The sequence below is a fragment of the Gambusia affinis genome, linkage group LG16 (assembly GCF_019740435.1).
Source record: "Gambusia affinis linkage group LG16, SWU_Gaff_1.0, whole genome shotgun sequence".
Taxonomy (NCBI): domain Eukaryota; kingdom Metazoa; phylum Chordata; class Actinopteri; order Cyprinodontiformes; family Poeciliidae; genus Gambusia; species Gambusia affinis.
Window position 1 is genome coordinate 17,916,352 of NC_057883.1, and position 23,088 is coordinate 17,939,439.

The following is a 23,088-nucleotide window of genomic DNA, read 5'->3' on the forward strand; positions in this document are numbered from 1 at the left end:
ACTATTACAGCAGCCCAGAAATATTTATTGTCACCAATATAAATGTGCAACATACAAAAGCGCTAAAAGCTTGTAGTCAATGTTTGGCAGTATTACAGTACATGGTTCTACAGTGACTTTCTCACAGCTACAAAATGATCTAATTAAATGTGAAAATCATCTAATATTCCAGCACAAAAAAATGGAATGTATGCATTTTCCACAACCATGGACAAAGGAAATAAAAGTCATCTCCACACTATTTGATATTCTATTTTCAGAAATTAGTACCAATTCATCAATCAATAAACCCATCAGTCAATTTTTCTACCCACCATCCATTGATCTATGAATCAGTCTCAATCCACTCCTCTACTCAATATTCATCCACCCATCATTTTATTCATTTATTTCTCTTTCCATCATTCAACAGTCTATTCACCCAGCCAGGCTTCTTTATTCAGCCTGACTTTTAAAGTTCCATAATGACAGTCCAACTGCTGTAGAAAATGGTGTCATACATTCAAGTTAAAATTCGACAATTTCTAGAAAAAAAAATTGTTATTCTTATTTTAGTGCCAAAATTCTTCATCTTCTAGATATGTTTTAAAAAAACGATTCAGACATATTCCTGTAAAATGAGGAGAAAACTGACCTCCGAGTGTACCCTCATGCACGGCATCAATCAGTATTTATACTTGGCAGAATACCAACCAGGTGATCCTTAGATGGCAAACGGGTGATATATGAACCTTACTCAATGTAAAGATAGGACATCCCAGTTATGGTCTACATTTAAGATCACTTTGACAAAACACAGAATTCAAATAGGTACCTTCACCAGAGTAAATACTCAAGTTCAGTTACACATAGCACAAGTATCAGGAAACACTGAATATTACTCTTTAAATTAATATCTAAAACGTCATGAAAATCTGTTACTAAAAAACCCGTTGAAATGTTAACAGATTTGAGTTAGAAAATTAGAGGCTGTCTCAACTGTAAGTGATGCATTTTCTGAAAGTGCATTTCAAACGTGTATAAAGGTTCATTTAGAAATTGCATTTTAAATATTGATGTGATTTTTTGCTGCACATCAGTACAGTAAAAAAGGAGCAGCAGTTCTTAATACTAAAGAATCAAAGATAGATATCCATCATGGTCACAGAGTCTCCATATACTCACTAGTCATAGCAGCATGTTGCATTGTAGTTATTTTGGCATGTTCACTCATGCAAACATGTCCCTTAAGAGTTTGGTTCTTCTCTTTGTGGTTTGCTGAGGAGACATCATTTCATCTTAGAACTTCCTCTCTTTCAGGATACGTTCTCGAACATCAGTGGCCATCTTCTAGAAGAGACACGGCCAGAGAATAAGCACTACTGCAACTTGGAGGACATTAATTAGAATAGAATTAAACTTAATTGTCATCGCACTGTCACAAGTACAAGCAACAAAATGTAGTTTGCATCTATCCAGAAGTGCGATACAGGATATAAATATTTATTTACAGGTGTACAAGACTAAATATAAATGTAAATATGGGAGCTATGCACAGATTATACAGAATATACAAGAATGTTAGGAAATGAATTATATATGTATAAGTGGGTTTATAATACAAGATAAATAATGGCAGATAGGATTTACAGATTGTATGTGTGTGAGGAAAACGGTTACCATAACTATACAGATTATACACAACTAGAACCTACATCCAAAATCTGGGCATAGTGATTGATTCAGAACTGAACTTTCAGAGTCACACAAGGACATTTACAAAGCCAGCCTTCTCCCAACTGAAGGATATTTCCAGGATTAAAAGACTACAGTCCCAGGAAGACATAGAGAAACTCATTTGTCAATAGCCACATTGAGTACTGCAATAGTGTCTTTGTATGTAGCTGACCCAGAATGCTGCTGCTTGCATTCTCACTAAAACCAGGAAGATAGTGCACATCACCCCAGTTCTGACATCCTTACTCTGGCTCCCAGAGTAAGCTCAGGTAATAAACTTTAAAAATAAATTTGTTAGTTTATAAATCACTGAGCAGATTAGGACCAAAATGCAAGACCTGTTGGTGTATCAACCTTCCAGACCACTCAGGTCTTCTGGTTCAAGTTTACCAGTAACTAAAACCAAACATGGAGAAGCAGCATTCAGTTTTATGGTAGAACAAACTTCAAAAAAACTGTAATACTGCTGAAATACAGTTTCTTTAAATCAAGGTTAAAAACTCTCCTTTTTAGAGTTGCCTTTGACTAGTAAGTGGAACACTGATCAATATATTTGATATGCATTGATTTGACAAAATAATATGTTTGCTTGTTTTCAGAACTGGTGCTTTATCATGTAAAGCCCTTTGAACTCCCTTGTCGATTAAATGTGATATACAAATAAACTTAGCACAAACTAATTCTGTTTGCATCAACAAGAATATAACGGCTACAGTTTGCCATAGTTTCATACTTTCGAGGTTTCTGGGAGTTTTTGTTCATATGACCCTACCTTGTCGTCACATCCATTTAGATTTTGTGAGGTTGAGAGGTAATGTCATGACTCCTGTTGCATGCTGTGGCCCCGTAGACTCGCACTGATGTCTTGGACTCTGTAGACTGTAATCATAGCTCCAGTATCAAAGATCTGGGGGAGCCTTAGGGTCCCCTTTTTCCTTCACAACATATTACCTCCACCAGTGGCTCCAGAAACTCCTGCACACCCACCTATAGCAGCCTGTCAACTAGACCACCAAGCTCCTTGTACAGACTTTAATAAGGAAACTGCTGCATACTTAAGATTAAACTTAATTTCTAGAATAATTTAGTTTTCAGGTATTTTTAGAAAGCCATTAACAAAAGAATCTGGTCTCAACTTCAACAAGTATGCAGGAGTCCTGGTGTTTTAAGTCAAAGCTGCATTTTTATTCAAATTTAAGCAAAACAAAGAACAAACACGGAATCTTGCTTGTTTTAAAATGCAGGCTGCAGATGACAGCAGATTAATGTTAAACTTAACAAGGTTTTTGTTTGTTTTTTATTATTATTATTTAAACAGCTAGATGCCAATACATTTTGTTTCAGGACAAATTATTTTGTATTACTCTTTTTTTGTTGTCTTTAGAATAACATGAGAGTATAGTACTCCTGTGAAATTTGTTTTAGTAATTGAGCTCAAAGTAAAACCACCCATACAGATTCCCTATTCAAAATATATTTTGATGGTTTACTCCCATTATGGCATATGGAAAATTTTACTGAAATGTTATGGCTTAAACAATCAATAGGATTACATCTGTTCAGTTCAATAAAATGAACAGTTCATTTTGCTAGAAATAAAATGAATTGTCACAAAAATAGCACAAAATATTAGATATTTTGCGATTTAATTTCTAAATCGCAAAATACCTGAAAGCAGTCAGCTGCACCGATACTGAAAGCTTGGAAAGCAGTGGCATTTCTGAAGCAAAACATAACCATTTAACTGACAATCTCTTGTAAATTGTAAGCAGCAAGAAGGAGGCTTGTGTTTTTTTCTTGAAGGCTTAGACATAGCAACACAAAAGTTTCTCCCCTATAGCAACAAAACCCCAGAAATCAACCAGCAGGATGTTGCAAGGAGAGAAACTGGAGCCAAGCAACCAGAAGAAACTGCAGAGACCAAGCCAGACTGGGACCTGACCTGGTGAAAGATCCCCATTTCAGACCTTAAACACCTCACACAGACACTTACACTCAGTCGCTGCACCTCAGCTTGTTTATTGGTCTTCTGCCGCCGGAGGTCAGATTTGATGAATCCTGTGAAAAACAGAGGCATTATACTCTTAGACTAAATGTTTGAAGTTGATGCAATTAAAAAAAAAAAAAAGGTTATGTCTATATTCTATAAAAGGTAAGCAAATGTATCTTGCCTGCTGCAACTTTATATTATTATGCAAAAAACCCAAACAAACTGTATTAAGTGTGAAAAGAATTTTGTAACCAGACAACTGATTTTCAGTCCACGTTGAGCAAAACACAGATTCAACAAAAAAAGCTGGTTATCTTAACAGAAAATAGAGAAAACAACTTTATCCAAGCTATTTCAAACATTAACTATGTATGAAAATATGAAGAATAAACGTATTGTAAATTAACACCTGCTGGTCATGTTAAATTAAGTGCTTGTGAAAGAACCTGTATAGGTAACAGACACAAGGTTGGGAGCTGTTTTCCTGCAGCTACATGGGAACCAGACTGTTTCTCACATGTTTTGGATCTTTGTCCTTGGTATAAAACCCATGTCTTGACTCAACGCTTCATTATCGTTTGTCTTACAAGCTCTCTGTATTGTTCACGCCATACAAACTAAACCTGATTGAGTGATTATAATTTTTTTTCCACAACAATATTTATGGCAAAAACTGTCCACGAGCAATTTTCACAAATTTTAAATTTATCCACTAGGGGGCAGCAAACATCCATAGAAGATAACAGCTCTTACTGAAGGAAGCAACAAAAACAAAAATTTTATTTTATTTGGTTGGAATCCATATGCTTTTTCATTTTAATCAAAAGATCAATCTTTGTTGCCACGTTTGTGTTTATCTTTGTTTTAAAATCTAAAAATAGAACTGAAATGGTGGTTCTTTAAAAATAATCAATTTTATATAGTAGATATTTATCTGAAATTATAAGTTGTAAATTTTTTCAAAACACTGTGACATTTGCAACTTTAAATGAGTTGGGGTTTTTTTTGTTTTTGCTTTTTTGGGCTTACTTACCAGTAAGTAAAAATATCTCTTTAGGTTGTAAAGGTTTAAGACCCTGATCCCAATAAAGAAATTGTAGTTTGTTGCTGCAAAGTGACATGTTGATGTTCGTGTCTCACCTGTCATTACTGTTCCTATTAGCAAAAAAATACACAGAAATACATTTCCAGGTAAAGTTCCCCATTTATCGATAATCTTTCCTTGTCCAATGGTGAAAGCGATTCCAAAAATCTGCAACAAGAATTACATAAAAAGTGTTTATGGCTCAAAAGTAAATATATGTCATATGTTTAGAATGAAAGTGTGCAGTGAATCAGTGCCACCAATAACCAACCTGAGCTGAAAAGTTGAGCAGACCCGACGAGGTTCCCTCCGATTCTGGGAAGGTGAGCTCCACTGCGAACTCAAATCCAAGAGGGAGATATCCGGTCATGAAGAAGCTGCAGAAATCAAAACAAAAACTGGAGCTCAAATTGCCACAGTTTCAACCTTCATTATGAGATTATGTAAAACTGCTTCACTGATGAAATAGTAGGGCAAGTTTTTTTAGGAATAAAAAAACAGACGAATTTCTATGGAATCCAGTAAACTTAATAATTTTACCAAAAATAGTAATAATTGCAAGGGCAGCATTTGGAATGAGAAAAATTTTCCTCCTGGCATAGTTTCACTGGAATACATGGAAAATGTTTTCACTAAATAAGGTACAAACCAAAAGTGCATCAGACGCATCTAGAGTTTAGGTCAAAGTGAGATCTTTTGTCGAGTGGTGGTTCTCAGGTGGCCCAGTCAAAGCCCAGACCTGAATCTGATGAACGTGTTGCTGGACTTGGAATAGGCTGTTCACAGCTCATCCAAATGCAGCCTGAGAGAGTTTACAGAGCTTATTTTGCAGCGTAAGATTGCATCATCCAGATGTGTAGCCTGATTGAGGCTTATCCACACAGACTCTGAAGCCCAAGAACCATAAACTAAATATTATTAACTTGAAGGGAGATAATTATGAAATTACTTATTAAATGTTACATATCTGTTCTTTTATAGAAGTTTTAACTTTGACGGGGGGGATTTTTGTGTTTCTCAAATTAAATCCAATGTTATGTTCAAATATTTACTCAGAACTTACTTAGCCTTTTCACCAAATACCAAGTAATTTTTTGGATTTCTACTCAAGTACAATTATATTGACGTACTGCTGCTCCTGCCCACATACTAATTGCCTTAATTAATACTACTCAAACGTCATTGAACAAGTCACAGTATATTCACGGCTCAGTTCGTCTACTTACCCTAGAACTCCAGCGGTGATGAACACCACCCAGAGGTGCCCCAGGTTCAGGGTGAAGGTGTAAACCAGCATCCCAACCAAAGAGAGGATGTACACCATCAGGGTGGTTTGTCTGCAGGGACCAGAGGAAGAAGTTTTAAACAAATTGTAATAAGTATACCAAACATCCACACCAACTGTAAGAACTCATAGCTAACCAGGATGTTCAGATAATGTTTATGAATCTGAAATACTTGAGTGGCTTTTATTTCAGTCCTATCCAGGCTATTGCCGTTATGCACCTTTGTGTTTTTGAACACTTTTTTTCTTCCACTTCCATTAAATATCTTTAATTCAGCACACCGAACTACCAGCGTCTTTAGCAGTGACCTGGTGCAGGGTGTCAGTGGTGATTGTTCATGTGTAATAATTATTTATCCTTGTATAACATCGCAAAGTTTTGGATTTGAAATATTTTGTAATTTTCTGAGCTCATGTTGGGTTTTCACTGACAGTAAGCCCTCAAACTCAATGTAACAGAAATGAAGCTGGAAATAAGCAAGCGTATGCAATGACTAGTAGTTTCATATTTTGCATTGAATTATCTAAAATTATAGACTATACAGACCATTAGTAGCAATGGAACAAAACAATATAGGATGTTCATAAGGATGGATGATACTATGTTCAAATACTAAGATGTTTAAGAATGTTTTTTTTAAATACCTAAAATCTACATTTAAATGGGCTTAAACATTTGACAAGACAAAGATAAATAAAAAAAAGGTTCAAAAGGTATAAAGTATATCTTTAGATAAAATTAAAGACATCATTTATGTGGAATTTAGTTTCTAAATTTAGCTTGCAGTCCAAAAAACATATACCTCTATTAATACTATTGCTACTATTAAAAACACTATTCCCAAGCACTTTCTGCAAAAAAACATGTTTATTTGGGTACAGAGCCTCTACACAGTCATGCGTAAATTATGCTGCAAAACATTTTGTTGATATAGCAAAGTCCAGTGAATGTCTGACACAGTAAGACAGTGTGAGGGTCCAGTGTAAACCTGAGCCAAACTGCTTTGACAGCTATGCATTTACTGTGGCATGTGAGGAATCTGAGGATTTTAACCTGCCACAGTAGATTGTGTGCCTCATTACAAGAAGCACTAACAGGTGGAGACAAAGGAGACACTTGCTTTGAGGAAAGCATTCATAATTTTCCCCAAAAATAACAATACTTGTGTTTTTCTATTTATTTTAAATTTAGTTTCAAGTGCCCCAAAAGTAACCTTGCTATTAAAGGTTTTCAAGGTCAGATTTCAGCAAAAGCTGGACTCAAAAACATTCTTTTCATTGAACTCTGCAGACAATCATTTTTTACTTAAAAGTGTAGAAAACGTCCTGCAGGATTCATGTTGATCTCAATTCAACTTGAGCAACTAAATATTACTGGCTGCAAGTGTTTCTCAAACTAGACAAAAGAGATCTTTCAGTAATTCAAATAAAAATGTAAAAACTATAGACTTAAAGTGATATACTGTGTTTATTTCTGCTATCTAATGATTATGGCTAACAGTAAATGAACATCCAAAATTGAACGAATCAGAAAACTAGATCATGTGAAAGTAATATATAATATAGTGACAAAATTCTATTTCACAGAACTCAACAATGCAGTTATTGCCAAACCTTTAACAACATATTTTCACCTTCCAAATTTGGTTACAAAACTCTGAAATTAGTGTTTGGCTTCTCATTGATGTCTGATAGCATGGCTCACTTTTACCTTTACAAATATCAGGTTTCACCAACAGATTTAGAGGAGGATCTTACTTGTAGGTCTTGGTCTTGTCAAGCCAAAGGCCACAGATGAGAGATCCTGCCATTCCAGCAATGACAATGGTTAAACCGATCCTCCCAGCGTTCAACTCTTCACCCTGAGGTGAGACACAATAAACACTACAGATTCATGGGACACGGCCATTATTGTACCCAGACTCCAAAAATCCAGATTTTTATCTTTGTGATGGTCAGCTGTTCTGAAGCTTTTAATGTTTGGTGGTAAAAAGAATTGCACAAAAGCTTAAAACATGGAAAATGCCAACCAGTGCTAAGAAAGGACAAAGAAAGCTTGACAGAGAAAAAAACTTCCCTAGCAATAAAATAAAGAAACTTACAGGGTAGCGATCAATTATCATTCGGTTTAAAAGTGTGGAAATGGCGTAGAAACTGCCAACATTCAACCCTGCAAAAAAAAAAAAAAAAAAAAGAGAGAGAGACCTTTATTATTCCAAGATAATCAACTGTAAAAAAAAAACAAAAAAAAAAAAAAAAACAGAATTACACATTAGCATCAACTTAAAGAAAATGGCTGCCATTTTACATAAAATCTCTCAAATAATCTGAAACTCCAAGTTTATACATAAAAACGAAGTCCATGAAGGTGTGAAATCTAAGCTACCATCAACTGTACTGAAAGTCAATTTAACATTGTAGTGCATGTAGCCTTTCACTTCATTAGCATCAACATCCTACTAAGCTCTTTTCTGTCTATCTTTAGTGCCCCTTCTAAAGATAGCCAGTATAAGTTGCACACAGGCAAAAAAATAAATAAATAAAATAAAATCCTCTTTTACACACACACACACACACGTCCATTAATGCAGGTCTTTGCACACAAAGCTTTCACTGTGCTACAATGATACTGTCACACTTTGTAACACCGTTGTAGCACTCTCTCCAGTAGCATAGTTCAGCTACTGTGATGTTCCTGCTACTTTTGCAGACAAAAGGTGAACTGTCCGTTTCAGTTCCATTTGTTTTAGTGTTTTTGAATCATTTACAGACTAGAATGCTTTCATATGAAAATGTTTTAAGCATTTTATTGTTCCGTTTGTGTAATTTATGTCTGTATGGACCAATAAGTGGTAAAGCAGGTCTACTTTTATTTGGGGAATGTTGATATCAATTTTAAATCCTGCTAAATATTAAGATATTTTGAACTAATTGGAGAAAAACATTTCAATTGTAGTGGATTAGGTTTACAAGTGAAAGCCATTCATTTCAAATAGGTGCCATTTATATTCTGCCTTGTTTAAACCCATTTACTGTAGTAAAAAAATTATTTTAAATTAATTACTATTTTATGACAAATTATTTTTGCAACTTTAAACATTGACATGGATAACTGTCAATTACTGATCTGACATTTAAAGTGCTTTTTTAGACAAGGAACCTTAAAGACTGGTAGCACATTTTAAAAAATCCAATTTCACTAAGCTTTTTAGACAAGCTCAAATTTAATGACCACTGAAAATCCTTATATTTTCAAAAAAAAAATAAAAAATCTACTTTTAATTTCATTCATTCACTGGGAGCAGCAACAAAATACCATGAGCTTAAACATCTTATATATAGTAAATATACAAGTTAGAATCAATAAGCTTATATTAAAATCTATGACTTGTTTCTTTTATTCAAAAAGCAAAAAAAGAAAAGAGGACATGCCATTTTAAGGTAGGCAGTGTGTGCCGATCTTCAGAATTAACAAATGGCTAAGAAAAAAAGCTTATTATCCAAACTTCCCTGTATAACCATCAAATATCAGGATAATTATTAAACAGATAAACAAATGGAACTGTGGCAAGTGGCCCTGAAAGAGGAACCAAATTTATCTTTACATGACAGTATGGAGAGACTGTTAGGAGGATCATAAAAACAAACATTTCCAAAGTTTTCACACATTATGGTATTGCATTAAACAACATATATTGAAAGGTTTTACACATATTCACTGGCGTTTTCCATAAATTTGAAGGCAGTGTTCAGACATTTTGAGCAAGAGGGACTAACCATAGCTGATTACAAGTAACATGAAGGCTTTGTTGCACAGCAGCCTCCAGATGGAGGCCATGTAAGAGTAATCACTGGAGCGGCAGATCCTGGCTTGGGCTTGGGACTGGGTTGGTGGGATCTCTGGTCTCTCCTGAAACACTACAAAACAAATAGTCGTGCAAATAATCAATCAGTTGCTAGAGATCAACTCCTTAGCAATTGATCCTCAATCCTCTGATTGGTTTAGGAAAATTAATGTAAACAGAGCTACAACACAGAACCCATTTAATGCCCTTTTAGGGGAGTTTACATACCGATGACCACAAGTACAAAGATGAAGGTGGCCACACCCGCACTGATGTAGAACATGAATCTGATGTGATACGCCAACTCGTCTACATCCTTTACATTAGGAACAAGCATGGGTGGGACCAGAAACCCAATGGCAATACCCAACTGCAGAAAAATAAGGAAAATGAAAATACCTTTTACAAGCAGATGTCAAATATCATTACAAAACCAGTAGAAAGTGCAGGTATAGATCTATTTAAAATTCACATTTTTTTCTCAGTTTCCTGGTTTCTTTGAGCATTAAAGCAATCAGAAGAGTTGTTTCTATTTGGCATTTTTATATATGGGGAAAAAAGAAATTAAATAAAATTGATTTTGTGAAAAATTCCCTGAATGTTTGCAGGAATTAAAACACACAATAAAATCTGGAAGCATAGGATTCAAGGACAGAGGGCAAAGCAAGTGAACATTAACAAAAATGTGTCTTTTTGTTGTTACTAAGGGCCTAAACCACAAAACAACCAGAATGTTTGTCCAACACTGGTGAAAGAACACGCTGAAATAAAAAAATAAATAAATAAATAAATTTGAGGAGTCTTTTTCACATAGTAAAAACTTCTACAGTTGTTTGATCAGAAAGCATAAATCTGTAACATGCAAAACTTTTCCAAGACTCAATTTTTATGAAGCATTTCACTCAATCCCTTTGAAAACTCAGAAGCTGTGCACGTTTCATCAAATAATTGTAAAATAATGTTTACAAGTGTGAAATAGTTGGTTTAGGTCATTTAGTATTAAAACTGTTTCCTCATTTAAAGTTGGACACCACTCTGAGCAAATTATTAAAGTACTGGGTTGAAATGGAGAAATGTTTTGCATACTGGCAATTTTTCTTTCTCTGGATTTTTAAATATGAGAAAATCTAAAAACTGTTATAAAACTACCAACTGATTGCATAAAAAAATAAATTTTCTTCAATAGCTCATTCAAATGATAAATGAACAAGTTTCATCTGTTTGATTTTCAAATCTGAATGTCATTTCATCCTCGGCCCCTCAATTTTAGTGGTAAACCTTATACCACCACTCTAAAGAAGCTCAATATTTTTTTAAGTTACCATCTATGATTGTCACATAAACAATAATGTTTAAGTGATCTGAAATGTTTGCAAATGATTCTCAATTTTAAATATTCTACAATTACAACCAGCTTTGGAAGTGAAGCTTGATGCGCAATCATTTACGTGCTTCTGCTTTATGAAAGAAAAAAAATCTATTGCATCTCTACACAATGCAGAGTTGAACAAAAAAATTGAAATGAGTGTAGTTCTGGTCAGACTATCCCGTTTACTCCAAATATATTTAAAGATTGAAGTATACACACTCCTATTGCCATGTTTGAGTAATGTAAAATGCCAGTATGATATACAGAAAGTGTGCACATCCTTAATCAATTTTACACCTCCCATCAGTCAGAGAATTTGATTAACCTGCAAAGATGTCTGAAATGTCCTGATTTTTCTAGATTTAACTGATATTTCAAAGGATCGGCATATCAGTCAGCAGAAGGGTACAAAGCACAGTTAAGGCAGAGCAACAGTAAATCAGTAAATGGGGAAAATATGGGACTATGAAAAACTGAATGTTCCTCAAATGATTAAGACAAGAAAACAGGTCAGGCAGCCAAAAACTCAACAATAAAGCTGCAGGAATTTATGGCCGCATTCTTCACATGATAATGGAAGTCTCCCCTTTTAAAGAAAACATTCAGGCCTGGCTACATTGTAGGACATGTTGCTGTCTGAGAAATGTGCCACAACCACAGCAGAAATAAAATACTGAAAATGACTGCATGAACATAGTACACCATGACAATAGCAGCATCATAGTTGATGAAGTAAAATTTTTAAAAAAAATGTTTTTTTTTTTTTTTCAACTCAAAATGTTAAGTGTTTAAAGCCAAAACACAGAGTTATCCAGCATTACAGAATCCAGCATCCAGAATGAAAAAAAGTTGAAATTTTAGATTTTTTTAAACCAAATTAAAGGTTTACTTCAAACAGAGTCCAATTTTCAACCACACCACAACAGAATAAAGGCACTGAAAATGACTGCATAAACACAGTTAATGAATGAAAAAGGTTGACATTTTAGATTTTTTTTTTAAATTCAGAAATATCTGTTTTTTTTCCCTAGAAAATTTCCAAGCTTAAATCTCAAAATGTATGATTTCTTTTCAAGTAACTTTTCAACTTGTCCTTGTTTATTTTGTCTGATGATTTCTGATCAATCTAAACATTCCTGAGGTGAAATGTACTCCCCCCACATCCTTATCTACAGTAACCTCAACACGCAGTCAGAGGTTTACTTCAGTTTCCCCTTTTGCCCATGTTACCTCACGTTGCGCGATCAGCTCACCTGATTCCCAAAAACTCCAATGGAGCAGGCGGTGGAAACCTCATTTGGCCCGAACCAGACTGAGGCCAGATTGGAGGGGATCCCGAGGATAAAGACCTGAGCCAGGGCGCTGGCAGACTGTCCGAGCAGGGTCACCCAGAACAGGTCAGGTCGTGCGCTGGCCACCTTTATCCACGTCCCTGCGCAGTTGAGCGCGTTGGCCACCAGCGCAGTGCAGCGCAGTCCATACTTCTCCAGCAGCCAGGTAACCGGGAATATAAAGGGGATGTACGCGAGCATGTAGACCATGGACAACCAATCTACAGCGAAGCCATCCACGTTGTAGAACTTCATGATGATGTTGCTGATGATTCCGTACTGGATCCATTGGTAAGCGTTGCTCAGGGAATAAGCGCTGAACAGGAGCACAATCACCCAGCGCCTCTTGTAGAGGTGCGTCTGGAGCGCCGAGCCGCACTCGTTTGGGATGTCAGCCTGGATCCGAACATCTTTACCCAAATCCGGACTAATCTCCTTGGTGTCCTGGTCGCCTTTCATATTCTCCTGTATAGAATGATACTCAACGCAAAACACCGATTAAATGAAGTTACTTTAAATGGAAATAAAACTGGTATCGCTTTCGAGACATCACGTGATTCTGGCCAACAAAATGTTTCAACAAAACCAGGAAGTTCTGTGGCTAAATCACCAAAAGGGGAATTGATCAGAAGTCAGGCTGCTTCCACGGGACCGACCTGCCGAACCAAGAGTTGAATCAATACTGAGGATTTCTCAGAAAATCCATTTCACTCCTCCCAGCTGCTGAGATAATGATGATGACAATGAAGCAGAGAGCCACGCAGTGTCATGCTTTGTTTTTGTGAAGTCTTTCATGTTGGTTTCAGCCTTGTACTGTTGATCTTGTTTACCTATTCTTAAAGTTAGTACATTTCCCCAAAGTTTTCCGTTCCTCGGACAGCTGTCGCCAGTGAGTCAATTAGATTCACCTGATTTCCATCTCATTTCGCTCATGTGCCAATTGGTTTCTTCAGTTCCGTTGTTAGATTTTCCACCACTAGTGGGTTTGTGTTTGAGCTTATTCACCCTGAAGCTTTTCTTTTTTTCATCATCCTGCCTGTATATATAGAAAACCAAACATGCCACAATCCAGTAACTAGGTTTCATTAAAAATTTGTTTGTGATCATTTCTTCTATATATATATATTTGATTTGTATTAAAAATAAATATTATTTATTGCACGTCTATAATTTTGTTTGCATGCATATTTATGTTGGATATTGATATAAAGACTTTTTAAAATTTACTATTGATTATAGCACTTTTTTCTTTCCATACTTTGGTTGTACTTCTCCCTACACTTACTGACATGCAAACTCACTCTTCTGCAAACGCTGCTAATTAGCAGTCAACCACAATTGTGCTCACAAAAATTCCTCTACATACTGTTCCTACAAAACCAGAAGTAACTTTTTGTTCTTTTTGACTCAAATAATCTGCTTGTTCAATTTAATCCCCACTGCTGTAAACAATGAGTGCCTTGTTATTGGGCTTACTAATAGTCTACAAAAAGGTGACTGCCGACTATGAGCTTTAGAACAATCTAATAATAGTCCTTCAACTAAAATATATTACATACATCATATGGGTTAATACAGATTGGAAAGTACTGCCACCAGTGACAGCATAGATACCTTGAAAAAGTAACTTTAGTCAGATTATCGATTAGTCCTTGAAACAGTAAGTTAGATCAGTGTTTCCCAACCCTGGTCCTCAAGGCACACTGCCCTGCATGTTTTAGGTATTTCCTTGCTTCAGTGCAGCTGATTTCAATTGATGACTGATTAACAGGTTGAATCAGGCACATTAAAGCAGGGAAACCTCTAAAACATGTAGGACAGTGTGAACAGGGGAAATTGCTAGACTGATACTGATTACTTGATTTGGAAAGTAGCTAACTTACATTAAAAGTAACTTAAAAGTAACTTTTCCACATATATGGAAGGTTCTCCCGCTCAGCTGACCTGTTGTTGTGTCTCTGCTCTGTCTTCTCTCACCTCCAGTCAGTCATGGCAGATCGCTGCTGGTACTGAGCCCGGTTCTGCTGTTGGTTTGTTCCTGTTATAGGGGAAGTAAAAGGCCAAAGTAGGCCTCGATAAACACTGACACAATTTCAATCTGATTCACAAAAGTTTCAGTCTTAAGGCTGGGCGTCCACTCGGATTCCACGTCTTGGGAGATCAGAAAATATCCTTTTTAATCCAGGTCCCAAAGTTCATGAATATTAGACAGACAGTTTCTTGTCTCCGTGAGGCCAGATGCTAGGCGCATCTTTTTTATTTTAAACGCTCATGTAGAAGCTGCGTCATATTTTTATCCAATATGGCACAATATTTTTGTTTTCAGTAAAACCAAAAAAATTTTCCCCACTTTTCAATTTTCTCCAATGTGTTTTGGAAAAAAAATCTATTTAAAACAGCAGTGAAGCTGAACTGATAATGTGCAGTGGTTGCATAAAACAACATAATGATCAAATTGTGAATTAACATACAAGACAACACCTCAGTGTGGCTACAACCCCTAAGAACTTTCTGTCAGCTGATATCCTGAATTATGTCACAGCGTCATGGCAGCACAGTGCTTCTCATCCATGGAGGGGAAAAATCATAGTAGTCTCTCAGTCCATTGAACAATACAGAATAAGCAACAAAGAGCTTATTTATTATATTTTATGTCATCATAAACCACAAATAGTGTTAAAATGTAAATTGTTTTGTGTGTGTAACTAATGTCACATATTTTATACAACATACTAAAACAATAGCTATAGTTGGGTTTAATTCTCCTTCATTCTCAGTCTTTAGTGTAAGACAGTTCAGGACGCCCCCTTCTGAATTTAAATAATCCCTTCACCCTTCACAGCCTGAGATTTACTGCTGGTGTGTTTTTCAGAAAAGAAATCATTTAAAACCCATTACTTTAGAGCAGTAAATTGCCATGTAACAGAAGCATGTTTTCTGATTGCTGGTTCAATACAAACACAAGTTTCAGACAAAATGGTTAGATTTCTGAATTAAAAGCTCCCATTCCATCAATTTTCCTCAGGTAAATCTGTAAATGTAACCATCAAAAGCCAAATAAACTCATGCACTATTTTAAAACTCAAAATGCACATTTCACTTTACACTGACCCAGAAGAAGAGCTGTTGAATATAGTCATTTCCGACTATGAGCTCTCATTCATTTTGCAACATTTTTCTGTTGGATAAAAAATTAAGAAACAAACAAAAAACTAATCTGAAGAGCTGCTTTGGAGCCAAAAGAGCCGACTCTTTTTAGTGATCTGAGCCAAAAGACCCAGAATTCCCACGCTGCCGTGAACCCCTCCAATGTCCCAGAGCTCTGACAGGTGGCTCTGGGACATGGGAGTCCCACGATAACCTGATTCAGAAAACCTCACCTGCATACATTGACCCCACCTTCAAAAATAAAAATGGAAACTGATCTTAGGGTTTTTGGTTCCCAGACAAAACATTGGCTAAAACAAAAACAAATGCGTGAAGACTGATTTACTGACCTACATTGCTATGGAGAATTAGCTTTCTCTGATATACATTTTTATGTTTCTCTTGTTTGTAGTTGCAGAAATTCAAGAGTATATGACAGAAATTTTAACTTTTGATATTACTGTTTTTAACTAAAGGTACTATCAAGAAATTAAGTTTGTGCATAGGTTAGTGAACCTATGCATAAAACAACAGTTTCTCTGGTTTTTTTCTCCACATGTAGCATTGTTTAATGTGCTGTTGTCGATTAAACAAATTTGAATTGAACTGAATTGAACCCCATTTGGTCCACGTTGGAAAAAACGAAGGAAAAAAAAAAGGAACGAAACATTTCATTTCTTCAGGAAATATAAAATTGTATTTTCAGATAGCTTATATAACAACATATACAAAAGTAAATATTTATCTATATAAAAACAAACATAACTGGCTGTAATAATATGAAAACAGTAAATAAAGTACAATGTAAACACTGTTTGAGTGTGTGTGTATATATATATATATATATATATATATGTGCATACATGACGCCTGCGCCAAAACAATAAAAAACAGGTTTGGTTGTTCTACAAATAGAAAAGAAGCATAAGGACCAGAAAACGTGTGCTATTAACTGGTCTGCTATTATTTTTTTTCATATATTTGTAATTTAATCAATATGTAATGGTTGCATACATGTAGTTATGCATCACAGTAGTTATCTTGTTATCTATTAAATGTTTCTTTTAAGTTTGTAGATTTTCCTCAATCTAGTTTAAGAGAGCAAAGATAATCCCTGTAAGATTTCTCACATAAACACCAAAACAGTTGATTTCGGTAGTTCCGTATTAAAATTGTGTTGAAAAAATATTTGTGCAGACTCGTGCCATATATAAAGTTTGACATCAGAGCAAATTATTAAAATACTGAGTTGAAATGAAGCAATATTTTTGCACAATGGAAATTTTCCATTTTCTTCATTTTAAATTTTATAAAATGTAAAACAGCCAACTAATTGAATAACAGGTAACTTTCCTCAAGACCTGCATTCCATTTTCTGTCACAAAGACCTGGCTGATGCAGAAGTGATTTTTTTTTTAATTAAAAGGGAAATGAGGAGACCGATCTGCTGAATCCGTCCCACTGGATCTGCTTTTTGTGGACCATCGCTCTGCGTATCAGAGGCAGCGCCTGAACAGAAGTGCTGTTAGTTTGCTGCTTCTCCTCGAATGTAAACGACAGGAAAGTCCCTGTTTGTTCACTTGGCCTCCAGCTGCTGCAGCAAGGGGTTCCCCTCGCTCTCTGGGGTTTTGATGCTGTCCGTCCTGACGATGCATGTGGGGCGGTGCCGGTTAAGCATGAGGATGAGCTGCTGGCGCTCCAGTTTCAGCTCCTCAATCTGGGCTTTAAGGTCAGAGTTTAACATCTCTAATCGTTCTGACTCCTGGGAGACCAAAGAGAAGAATGTTACTTTACATTTAGAAAAAATTTAATGGTTCAACTGTAGAATAGTGCAGTAAACAAGTCTCACCTTTTGTAGATAGTCTGTTCTCTCCTTCTTTTTGTTTCGACATCGAGCTGCAGCCACTTTGTTTTTCTCTCGCCTTCGTTTCCTCCTCTCTTCCTCTTCATCTCTCTACGGAACAACACAGGAAAAGAACACAAGACTGTAATTAATCTGATTTATCAAACCAGCAATTCTACAATAGTGTAGAAAGTTAATGTCATCATTTACAACTCCTACTTCTGTTTGCTGATTGGCGCAGTTGAAATTCAACTGAAGAAATGAGGGAGAAATTTCAGATGGCGTACTGGAGGAAGATGAAAATCAAGCGAAATTGCATAGAAAGGCAATGTCCAGGGTCGCAAACCAAATTAAAAAGAAATATGTCTTTATAATACAAAGTTGTGCAAAAGGTCTAGTTCATTGCGCACTCAATAATTTTGGATTTACAATTTTTAGCTTAAACCAAGAAGACTTGAAATTAACAGTTAAAAATCTCTGGATAATAAAAAGGTTCCATAGTTTCAATATTGTGCAATTTTCTGTGCTGTATAAATAACACAAAGTGTTTTTTGCACACCATTTATTTTATTAGCCATGTTCTGATACATCCACCAGATGCCACTAAAGAGCAAGACATAATGTAAGGATATAGATCGCACAATGCCCTGGATGGACTGGTGATCTGTCCAACATGTAACCCGCCACTCACCAAATGACCGCTGCAGAAAGGCATCCATCCATCAATCATTTTTGTAGAAATGTATGTGATTGACCAACACAAAGTAGTGCAAAAATACTTGAGATTTCACATTCCAACAGAAGATCTCCAAAAATGCAATCATAAACATGCAGACTGAGTTAGAGCACACCACATCACTTCAGAATGTCCCAGTCAAAGTCCATATTGGCAAAACTTGAACATGTATATTTACAGATGCTTTGCCTTCAATCTGACTGAGCTTGAGCTGTTTTGTAAGGGGGAAAAAATGAGAAAAACATCCTTCTCTAAATGAGTGAAGCTTGTTGAGGCACATCCCAAAAGACGTGCACCTGTAATTGCAGCAAAAGGTGGATCTACAAAGTACTGACAAAAAACAGGGCTTTTTTTGTGTTTGTGGAATATCTTAAGCTACTATGCTCTGGGCAACTACATAAAGTTTATACAATTCACAGAGGTCTCTAGTTGTCAACTGACCAAAAATAGAGAGTACTGAATACTTTAGCAGCACACTCTACAGAAAATAGCAGCTAAGTTCCACTTTAAGTTCATTTGTGCGGTTTTGCCCTGGAATTTTATCGAATCAAATAGCCTTAAAGTTTAGCTGGTGTGCAACTCAAGTTGCTCTTTTTGTCACTCTATTACATAAGCACATCAGGATTTGTGGTTTCTATTGTAAGAAACGTGGACAAGAGCCAAATGTCATTTTTTTAAAGTAACTGCATGAAATTTTTTATGTTGCGTCTTTTTATTCTGTGGTACTTTTAGTGGTTGAAATTAATACAAACACATCAGAAAATCTGAAAATGCAAAAGTCGCTCAGATTGTCCTGTACCTCAGTTTTGATGACTACAGGCCTCTTTCCCAGAGTGTCCAGGAAAAGCAGGGGTGACAACATTGTTCCGATGTCGTGCAGATCGCCAAACCTCAGCTTGTCCGTCAGCGTGGTGGCGGAGATCCCAGCCAGCGGGCCCAGGCTGGGCAGGGAGCCCGCTGTCACAGAGGGATCTGGGATTTGTCCCGGCATTGCGTCAGGCTCGGCCTTGACCACAGCTACGGGAGGCAAAGAAGGAAAATGGGAGAAAAGATCAGATGCAAGCAAAAACAAAAAAGAAAAGAAATGCTGTTATTTTTACAGCTGCATGAGAGCAGACAACCAAGATATTTTTTTAACAATAAAAGTGGACACTCACAAGGCATTAAATCGTACTTTAATCAGTAAAACATTTGGATGAGAACAGTATTATCTTTAATGCCTTTAAACATCATTAAAGATTCCACTGAATTATACTTCCTTCATAAGATCTTATTCTTCCACAAAGAACTCATGTTTATTATTGGGGAATAGAAAATTTAAGCTGCTCAACAGTTTTATGATACATTTTATATTCTCAATAAACAACCCCAATGCAGATAAGTGTGTCCAACCACACTGTTATAAAATACCAGTCATTGTCCTGGAAAATGATTTCAGATCTTTTTATACTTGTCTGAAAGTCTGGTATACACCTCTATATCAGAGATAGATGGTAAATGTAAAAGATAACAACGTCATGGATACTTACTCAGCTTTATACCATCACAGATCATGGTTTTGGTTTTAATACTTCCAAAACCCTAAAGGAACCCTCTTGATTTTACCATTATAAAAACTAAAAACTGTAAAAACTCTAAAAACTGTTTTGGGTTTTTTTTCAGTGGGGAGTTCATGTAGTCAGAATACATGCAGTGAAATGCCAGCAGTGGAGGAATGAATTTTTCTCATTTTGTGCGTTTAAATATGCATTTCCACTGCTCTTTTTGGCATATAACAAACAATATAAATTGTTTAGGCAACACATATTAAGTACACAAGATACAAATTTACAACAGGCTTCCTTCACTCCAAATTGGAATTTTGTCCTTTTCAAATAACAAACTGTTTTCAAGTAGAAAATGTCAAATTCTTGAAAATGAAGCTAAAATGCATTTAATTTGAACAGTATGTCTAACAGCTTTGAGAAAGTTGCATTCTAGGCTGCTTGACTCACCTCTCAGTGATGAATAACTAGTCTGTTAGAGAAGCAGGATGCGGAGGCTGCTGTTCAGTTATTACCATTTCCCTAGTTTTGGGGGGAAATTAATGTACAGCCATTCACAAGATCTTGGCAAAAAGTTGCCTTATTTAATCCCAAGAGATGAAAAGAAGAATGAATAACAGTGCATAACCAGACTCGAACAAATTCCTCCTTATTCCAACGAGAGCTGAAGGCAAGCCAAGAAATACCAGTTAACTGTGGTTTCCTCTTTATGAGACTTAAGGTAAGCAGAGAGGAATGTGGCTGCCTAGCAAGCATAATGTGGTTAAAATAAACTAAAATAATTTGCTGTGTTAAAAAAGAAGAAGGTGACAATCTCATTGGTGTTTGAGTTGTGCACTGAAAACAGGTTTTCTTGTTACTGGTGGCAAAAAATGTGGCAGTAAAAAATTAAATAGCTGTGTAAATGTTGAAGAACTTAAAACCGAGCTGCTTGAGCAGTGTGAGCAAAACCAGGCAAAACACACAGGAAATTGGCACAACCTCAGCAGATTTCCAAAATTCATGTCAAAGTCAAAATCAAAAAAAGGTTGAAGTCAATTTACACAGACATTTAATCCCACACTGCAGGATAAACTGGCAACATCAGGCAACCCGGGACGTCCTGACACACCTGACAGTCTGTAAGAACAGAGATGAAGAAGGTCACCACCCACCCATTATGGTCCGTTTAATTCAAAAGCTTAGGAGTGACGACGATCTCTTCTGTCTTAATTGGCTAGCTCAGAAATCTAAGTATGCAGTCAGGTCTTCAACAGTCCTGCTAATCTTGAAATCAATTGTCTCAGATGTGTTGAAGCAGCAGACACATTAAAAAGTCGCAGAACATCGAAACCTCCAGGACTGGAGTTACCATCCCTGTGATAAGACTAAAACAATTAAATGTATAACTGTCAAGTGGAAAGAAAACAATGCAGGATTTTCAAATAGTTTTACAAATAAAAGATTAGACAAATGTGATCTGTATTTGTATTGCGTCCTTGCGTTTTCTTCCAGAATCAAGGTAATATTCAGTCCATGTTAGTGTTTTACATGTAGATCAAAAAAATATAAATAACCAAATTACTGAATACATTTTTTAACAAGTCAATGCTACATTGTTGACACTGGAATTTATGTGACATCAAATTAAAGGGGTTTGAATTCAAAGCACTTTACAAATTTGAATACCTATCCAATTCACAGTTTTACACAAACGTTTCCTGGTCTGTCCCAATGAAACACATAGAACCTTGTGGCTGTAATGTGAAAAAGTTAAAGATGCATAATTTGTTTCTGCAAAGCACAATGCCTGGTTTATCTGAAGGTCTGTGAAGACAGATAAACTTGTGTGTCACTTGTGAATCGTAGATGGAAATGTATAACTTTCAGTTCAGCACTTCCCTTAAGAACAGACCAAAAGAGAAAGTAGAACTGTGCTGGACATTTTTGCTTAAAACCACACTCCTCCCAAGATATGCAAAAGGTCAAAGGTAGACCCCTTTTAATAAAAGTTACCACTGGTTTGAGGTGAAGTCACACAGATCTTTTCAAATGGTTTACTGTGTTGGATGCAGGCAGCATTGTTTTAGCTTTTAGAATCCTTCATTAAGAATATTCCTTAAAAATCAAAGGCAGTTAGTTATTCATATTTCAGTGCTGCTAGTTGCTTTTAGACATTCTTTTTTTCTGGGAAAGCCCCATCTTATTTCATGCTTTGCCTTAAACATGTGTAGTCACCTCCTGGAAGATCACATTGCATGCATACCCCGCTGCAGAATTGGTCAACTTGGAAGCGGAAGTCCCTTTTTTCAGCCCTGGCGTTCATCTTATGTAACTTTGTCTTTCTATCAAACACTTACAATTACCTGCTGAAGCGTTTATAGTGTAGAATGGCAACAGTTCAAATGTATTTTAAGCATCACTGCGTGGCATTAATGAGAACATTCTGTTCTGGATTGCTGCACGCTGTGAAAAACAGCATGCAAAGCGAAAAAGAAAAAGAGAGACAAAGACCTGCAAGAAGTCGGGTCTACTTTGAACACAGCAATTCGGGGGAAGCATAAAAGCCACTGAATAACCAAGAACATCAGAGCTGCTGGCTGTCTGTGCAACCAATCCGCGGCGCGCCAACAAGCAGCGGCTCAGCGTGCGCAGGGAAACATTCAGCTCTCTTTCTTTTCTTTTTTTATTTATAGGAAGTTTTCTTTTACCGACCTGACTTTGATCCCAGGTGCAACAAATGTCCTCTCTTCTGGTCGGCCGAGGGTCGGGAGTAGATTTTAAAAAGTGGAAATCGTTGCATCAGCCCGACTTTAAACGTGATCCCAATCTGGGAGGATTTGGGAATGCGGAAATCAAGCGATGCCAGGGAAACGTAAGCAGGGATGTTAAAAAAAAGTAGACATAGTGTGGGGGGGTCGGAGGGGGCCTGGAAGAGGGGAAGTAACAACCGCTCCTAAAGAAACTGCGGCTGCACTACTGTTTTTACGGCGAAACCATTGCAGCTCAGGCTACACTGTCTCGAAGACATGTTCACTCCCTGGTTTTGAAGATTTTTGTCATTGTTGCAACCAGAAACTTGAGATTTTAGAGAAGATTTTATGTTACAAAACGTATTTGCTACCACTAGTTCAACCAGTTGGATTAGATCTCAAGTTTTGAACACCTTGTGGCGCTGCAGTAGACAATGTGGCTTTCTGCTCAGGGTGGCACATCACA

At 36.4% G+C, this 23,088-nt stretch overlaps 2 protein-coding genes across 6 annotated transcripts; both read right to left on the minus strand.

The window, feature by feature from the left end:
• Positions 1-4: 4 nt before the first annotated feature.
• Positions 5-14,313, minus strand: flvcr2a (FLVCR heme transporter 2a). Of its 5 annotated transcripts, none has more exons than XM_044141810.1 (12): positions 14,235-14,313; positions 12,543-13,100; positions 10,149-10,290; positions 9,853-9,993; positions 8,178-8,245; positions 7,834-7,937; positions 6,017-6,127; positions 5,062-5,167; positions 4,847-4,958; positions 3,710-3,774; positions 2,489-2,595; positions 1,195-1,329 (listed from the first exon to the last, which is right to left on the minus strand). In XM_044141810.1, the coding sequence occupies exons 2-11, from the start codon at positions 13,077-13,079 to the stop codon at positions 2,506-2,508; spliced, it is 1,476 nt and encodes a 491-aa protein (XP_043997745.1). In that variant the 5' UTR covers positions 13,080-13,100; positions 14,235-14,313; the 3' UTR covers positions 1,195-1,329; positions 2,489-2,505. The 5 variants fall into 5 exon arrangements, with proteins under 5 accessions (XP_043997748.1, XP_043997749.1, XP_043997745.1 ...); XM_044141811.1 differs by lacking the exon at positions 14,235-14,313 and adding an exon at positions 13,277-13,691 and having other exon boundaries at positions 12,543-13,085; XM_044141812.1 differs by lacking the exon at positions 14,235-14,313 and adding an exon at positions 13,277-13,691.
• Positions 14,314-16,362: 2,049 nt separating this feature from the next.
• On the minus strand, positions 16,363-22,964 carry jdp2a (Jun dimerization protein 2a). The gene is made up of 4 exons (XM_044143537.1): positions 22,585-22,964; positions 19,146-19,363; positions 17,617-17,721; positions 16,363-17,529 (listed from the first exon to the last, which is right to left on the minus strand). Exons 1-4 carry the CDS (start codon positions 22,670-22,672, stop codon positions 17,344-17,346), a joined length of 597 nt encoding a protein of 198 aa, XP_043999472.1. The 5' UTR covers positions 22,673-22,964; the 3' UTR covers positions 16,363-17,343.
• Between the last annotated feature and the right edge of the window lie 124 nt (positions 22,965-23,088).

What these genes read in the sequence shown, in the direction of transcription:
- jdp2a (XM_044143537.1), bottom strand. Translation starts at nt 22,672, where the DNA reads ATGCAACGATTTCCACTTTTTAAAATCTACTCCCGACCCTCGGCCGAC. An exon ending in GCACCTGGGATCAAAGTCAG is followed by an intron (nt 19,364 to 22,584) that starts GTCGGTAAAAGA and finishes TGCCTCCCGTAG; the next exon opens with CTGTGGTCAAGGCCGAGCCT. An exon ending in CTGTAGTCATCAAAACTGAG is followed by an intron (nt 17,722 to 19,145) that starts GTACAGGACAAT and finishes GTTGTTCCGTAG; the next exon opens with AGAGATGAAGAGGAAGAGAG.
- flvcr2a (XM_044141810.1), bottom strand. Translation starts at nt 13,079, where the DNA reads ATGAAAGGCGACCAGGACACCAAGGAGATTAGTCCGGATTTGGGTAAA. An exon ending in CTTTGTACTTGTGGTCATCG is followed by an intron (nt 9,994 to 10,148) that starts GTATGTAAACTC and finishes TTTGTTTTGTAG; the next exon opens with TGTTTCAGGAGAGACCAGAG. An exon ending in AATAGGAACAGTAATGACAG is followed by an intron (nt 3,775 to 4,846) that starts GTGAGACACGAA and finishes TGTTTTTCACAG; the next exon opens with GATTCATCAAATCTGACCTC.